Genomic DNA, 5,675 nt, shown 5'->3' with positions numbered 1-5,675 from the left:
CTTCCCGAGATCCCCAGCAGAAGAACATGCAAAGGCATCCATAGCAGCTTTTGTTCATGCCTCCACGCGTCGTTTGCCTCAGCCGCACTTTGCACTTGCCGGTTCCGCCCTTCTCTCTGGATGGAGCCGGCAGCGGCCATAGCGTCGTCCGCAGCCCCGATGCCTGCGTCTCGGATCATCGAAGAAGCTCCCTTGTGCGGTGGACCTGCCGATGCGACGTCCAGAGGCCCGCTTCCGCCAGCCGGAGACGATATAGTCCGCCGCGGAGCCTCGCAGGAGTCTGAACGTGGGGGGGAGAGCCGTCTGTCCTTCTCTGCGCGCGTGCGAGATCGGGGGGCGCTAGCGACACGCGCTCGCCGCGCACAAATACGCGGATCAAGTTCTGTGGAGGGAGATTCTCGGGCAAATAGGTCAGGGCATTGTTCGCCTTCTACGGTACACATGTCTGTCTCTGGAGGCGGAAGGTCAGCACAACAGAGACAAACACCTGGCGGCGGTATCTGATCCGGTGCGCTCGTAGAAAAACTGAATCTCCCCCAGTAAGTCCCGGGTCGACTCCAAAGAGGCCCGCATCCCCCTACTGGATAGGTCGCCGGCCGCGAAGCGGCAAGTCCCGCTGGAGCATGGCTCTTACCAAGGCTCGTGCATGTCCTCATTCCCTTCACCTCTTCCTCCCGAACTCCTTTGCACGCGCACGGCGTCTCCATCGACATGTAGAGGCGCGTGTGAGACCTGTGGCGACGTAATGACCTCCTCCGCGACCGCCGCTGCCGAGTCGAGCGACGCGCCGCAGAAAACAGGGGGTTATCCGGAGGAACGAAGCGCTTCGCGCGAGACGCTACGCATCGCCGTCTCAGCCGCCCTCGCCTGCGGAATGTGTCTGCCAGAGAAATCCAGGCCGCGCCTCCCCCATGCGGTTCTGCCGCATGACGCACTCGCCCGGGAGCGCCGCCGTCGCGAGGGCCAGCTGCTTGAGCGTGGGAGGTGTGGACACCGCGCTGCGCTGCCTTGCTGCCAAGACAGCCCGACCACTCAAAGCCGCAGGACGATACAGAAGACATGAAGGGATAAGAGGTATCCGCGGGGCCATCTGCATCGGCTTGCGGGGGCTGCCGCGCCTGCCTCTGCTTCAGCCGCGATCGGGGCTCGGGGGTCGACCGGTGCGTCCATCCTCGGGCCTCCCTGCGCAGGAAGCGTCTGCCAGGCCGAAACAGAAACGAATGGACGGCCGAGGACGAGACGGTTCCGTGAGCCGGGGAGTCGCCGGTCTGGGGAGCAGCGGACTGCGTTGTTGTTGATGCATGCGTTGCAGAGGTGTCTGAGACCGCCAGACAGATGGACGGCAGATGATGAAGGACAATAGTGAGACAAAGCGCCGGATGATGCATTTTGGAGACGCAAAGCCAAACGAGAATTTAAAGGGACCCAAAATAGTATGAGCCCTCCCTACCACCCACGACGACGGAAACGGTTGGCTTTTCTGTCAGGCGCGTCACCGCGGAGTGGACACTCGGAACACACTGTTACGCTTGCAGCTGCCCAAACAGGCCAGGCGCACGCCGGACGCTGAACTGAAAGGACTGCGGAAGTCTCAAATCAGAAAAGGGACAGGTGTCCTGTCTCTTGAATAAAGAAACATAGTTGCACTTCCGAGCATGCGAGTGCATGAGGAGCAGGAAACTGGCACTGTTTCAGAAAGTAACCTGCTCTGCCAAACAGCGCACAAAGGCGAACCCGTTGGAGCTCACTACGGGTTTAAGCAAATCAACGTCTGTTGAAGTTGTTCTCACTCCAGAGTGGGACGATGGAAGCCGCCGACGGGCTGGCCGTTGCGACTACCCTGTTCGATGGCGGTCGGTTCTTGCGATCTCACAGCATGCTCTGACGTGCGCCAGCCGCGGGGGATCCCTCGAGCGCACTGCCCCGCCAGCCAGACATGCAGTCGCAAGAACCGCCCCGGGAACCGGCAGAAACTCCTCCGATGACAGCCAGTTTTATTTATACTCGGCGTATTATTTTCTTTTGATATCCCGGACGCGTGGCTATGGACAAGATTATGTGTACGGGAGCTTTTGCCAGAGGAGGACGACGGGCGGTCTTGCTGAACTAGCCGCGAGCCAGTCGAGTTAACGAAACAGCAAGAAGATTTACCGTGGAGGGCAGAGCTTACGGCTTTCCTTAGCTCGACTGCTTGTGGATGGATGCTGTCCTTGACAACAAACCAGTACCGTGCTTTTTGGTACGGTGTACGCAGATAGTAGGGAAGGATTCGTTCGTCAATGAAGGGTGTCCAGGCAAAGAACGGATGTACGCGGATGCTTGCTCAACCCTTGTACACGTAATGTGTTTTCCTTCACCGGTGAAAAAGGATAGACAGCGAGGAAAACCTCGCTTCTGCAACAGGTCGACACAGTTCGCTGGATACGCTGACGCAGGCGGCACTAGTATCTAGCTTTGTTTCGGGCATTGCCCAAAAGTAATCGCACACCTGCGGTGTACCATTGCTCAAGGCTGCCAAATAATGAATACGTCCCAGGTGGGTGATCACTGCTGCAGAAGCCAATAATCCATCTTTGTCGGCTGGCTGGGACATGAAGTGCCTGAAACCGCACGGTCGCCCTCAGTGGTGAGGTGCGTCAGCCTGCGGCATAAGTGTTTGGGCTCGATCTTCCATGGCGCGAACCCACGTGAAGAGCTGGTGAGGCCTGACAATTTCACCGTAGCGACCGCCCGCAATCTCAGCCATCAGCTCGGTAGCTTCGCCTCTTGAAACGGCTGGCTTGAGCCCGTGCAACTGCCCGAGGAGCTCTTCCTAGAATAACGGTTGCAGATTACAAACTCCGACGCCAAAAGTGAGGACCACAAGTGCTTACCATCGTCACAAAGCCATCTCCATCAGTGTCAATGGCATTGAACAGATCCTGAGAATCTTTATAGTGGCTCCTCGTATAAGCCGAGCAGACGACGCATACCTTGAGCCGTCGCTCTTCTACTGCTCGGTTTTTCATTTCAGGGGCTTCATCTTGCAGAAGAAATAACATAAGCTGAGATTCCCCCGCACTCGTTGATAGGTCAGAAATAAATCGGTAGCCCAGTGCTCACGGTAACAAACTGCGGATATGTCAGTTCTCCTTTCTTTTTAGTATCCAAGATAGCTATCCATTCATCTGCCGCAGCCCCCATGATGCCTGTCAACCGTATAACGTTTGTCATCCGTACCTATTTTTCGTCTGCAGTCTGGCACTCGCTGGTCCAGCTCAAACGCCTTCATCATGAGAAAGAGGTTTGAAACAGGAACCCGAGGTTGTTCGCCATTGGATGAAAAAGCGTGGAAGATGTCTTGATACCCTTTCTGAGTCACCACGGGAAGTGAATCGTACACCTCTTTTGCCCGTCTAATCTCGTCATCTATGTTGTTTTGCTGGCGAGCAAAGAAAACGTTCGCCTTGTGCTGGAGGAAGTGTAGAATTTGATAGTACCGGGCAAGTTTGCGCCTCTGCAGCTTCTCGCTACTTCGCCGGAGGGCCTCGTTATCGGCGAAATAGCCCACGCTGGTGAACGTGGAGAATTTGGCGGTGATAGCGGGGAATGCGAAAAGGCTTGCTGCGGCAATGAGGAGTGGAACGTAACCGGTCCAGTAACCCATTGGCTCGAATATCACGTGCTGAGAATGACCGGAGAGCATCATTTTCGCCAAGCAGGCAATGGTAACGACATGGGCGAAGATCAGTAGTTGAATGACAATCCGGGTGACTCGGTGACCTTTCGATCCCAAACAAAACAGCGCCTCCTGGCAGTTCACCGCCTTTGTCCCTTGTACGAGGGCGCAGACTGCGTTGTTTTTCACTACTGGTTCGGCCTGGTCAATTGGGGCTTCTCCGGGGCTGCCTACATAGCCGGGCTTGGTGACGTTCTCGATGTGCTTCGCCACGGCTGCACTACCTGGCCAGAGATGTGATAGCAGTCTGGAGACGAAGATGTAGAGGAGCACGGTGGAGAAAGCCAAGACGCCAGCCAAAGCAAAGAAAAACTTTACAGTGCCTCGTGGACCGAAACCCAAAACCGGCCGTACGAGCAGAGCGAGAGCCATAATGGTGATCCAAGTGGAGGGCGAAACTTCCACAAGCTGGGCGATGAGAGCTGTCAGCCTTTCTGAGAGGTATTCGCCGAATGAGAAGCCAGATTTCGGGTGAGCGAGTAGAGGATTGGAGGGATTGACAAACTTGTATTGCAGAAACCAGAACTTAAGATGATCCTCAGATATTCGTCCCTCTTCCACCCGTCTTTGTAACTCAATGAATTCGATGGATTCGTACCTGAAACGCAGCAGTTTAGCTGGTGTACAGCAGCTAATCGCTGAAGCAAGTTTACCTTCTCCATCGAGAGATTTCGACCACCGCAGCGACTAATAACAGACCAATGGCACCACAGAAGGCAACCATCAGAAGGAAGACGGTAATGTGTACTTGTTCGAAGAGTTCGAACAGCGGTGTTGGGGCAGCGTAGGGATTGCCTCCTTCTTTTTTTATCTCCCCAATTCCAACTTTTTCGAGCTCTGTCTGTCCCAGCAGCTTATCACTCACCCGCATTACAAACCCAGACCGAGTCATTGCAAACAAAAGGAGAGCAATGAAACCCAGAATTGTCATTTCCTTGTTCACAGCGTTAACAATGTCGAGCGCGTGATGCAGATGCTTGTGCTCAAGAGCTTCGACGATGCTTTCATGAGTTAGCTGCGTGTTGTTCATGAGTTCAGAGAATCCGTGTAGTTAGTATTCATCCCTCACCTCGAAAATCAATGTCAGAATCAAGATGACAGCTACGATAGCAATCGTCAGATTGTTAACCACGTAAGAGTGGTCTGCACCCTCGTGCTCTCCCTCTTCTTGAGCCGCGCTGGATATGGGGGAGGCCGATGCAAGCAGAAGCAGTAAACGGAGCACTAGCTTCCTCATCGTGACAAACGGTGTTCACGACTGTGGTATTCTCCACATTCTGCAAAGACTTCCCCGTGGGCAAGAGCTTCCTCAGACCCGATGAGGACACCTGTCCGACGCTAGTAGCTGCACATATTGCGGTGTACGTACGCTATGACGTGGGCGGCCTCTTCGCAATGAACTCTGTAGAAAATCAGATAACTCTGAGAAAGCACCGTACAACGAAGCAACCCCGAACCGGCTGAGCATTCTTTTGCGCTGCACTGCGGAAAGCGTACATTTCCACCATATTTTCGTAAGATACAGCAATGAGCTCTCGCGGCGAGGAGCCAACAGAGAGCAACTGCGCACGGAGCTAGGATACACGGAGCCAGTGACGCTCTGCGATACGGTAATCAGTGCTGTTCTGCTCACTAGGTTGGAAGGCACGCGCCAACTCTGTGCACGAGGAATTTTCTACCTGTTACTTTCGCAAAGCACTCTGCTGCGCTTTCGTCTGAGGGGCACAGACAAGCTGCTCTGAGCAGGCCACAGCACTGCGCTCCCTTGCATTCTCTCGAGGGTGAGCGACACTGGCAACCATATCCCAAATTTTTCTTCTTGTCAGAGACGTAAGAGCGACAGTTGGCGCAGAATGAGAAGGCGGGCCATTCAAAAACACCTGAATTTTGACAGCGGACCCCGGGAAAGAAAGACGACAGAACTGCTCAACAGAAGAGACTACTCCACCGATCCCAG

General features: G+C 54.7%; 1 protein-coding gene across 1 annotated transcript; it reads right to left on the bottom strand.

Annotated features, from left to right (window-relative positions):
- Positions 1–2,620: 2,620 nt before the first annotated feature.
- Positions 2,621–4,955, bottom strand: BESB_082280 (EF hand domain-containing protein; the record flags this gene model as incomplete). The annotated part of the gene is made up of 7 exons (XM_029366578.1): positions 2,621–2,812; positions 2,874–2,921; positions 2,973–3,044; positions 3,103–3,167; positions 3,220–4,316; positions 4,372–4,733; positions 4,788–4,955. The coding sequence occupies 7 exons, from the start codon at positions 4,953–4,955 to the stop codon at positions 2,621–2,623; spliced, it is 2,004 nt and encodes a 667-aa protein (XP_029217038.1).
- Between the last annotated feature and the right edge of the window lie 720 nt (positions 4,956–5,675).

This window comes from Besnoitia besnoiti, chromosome VIII (genome assembly GCF_002563875.1).
Source record: "Besnoitia besnoiti strain Bb-Ger1 chromosome VIII, whole genome shotgun sequence".
In the NCBI taxonomy this organism is placed as follows: Eukaryota; Apicomplexa; class Conoidasida; order Eucoccidiorida; family Sarcocystidae; genus Besnoitia; species Besnoitia besnoiti.
The sequence above is the reverse complement of the archived record's forward strand: the minus strand, read 5'-3'. Positions and strand labels throughout refer to the sequence as shown.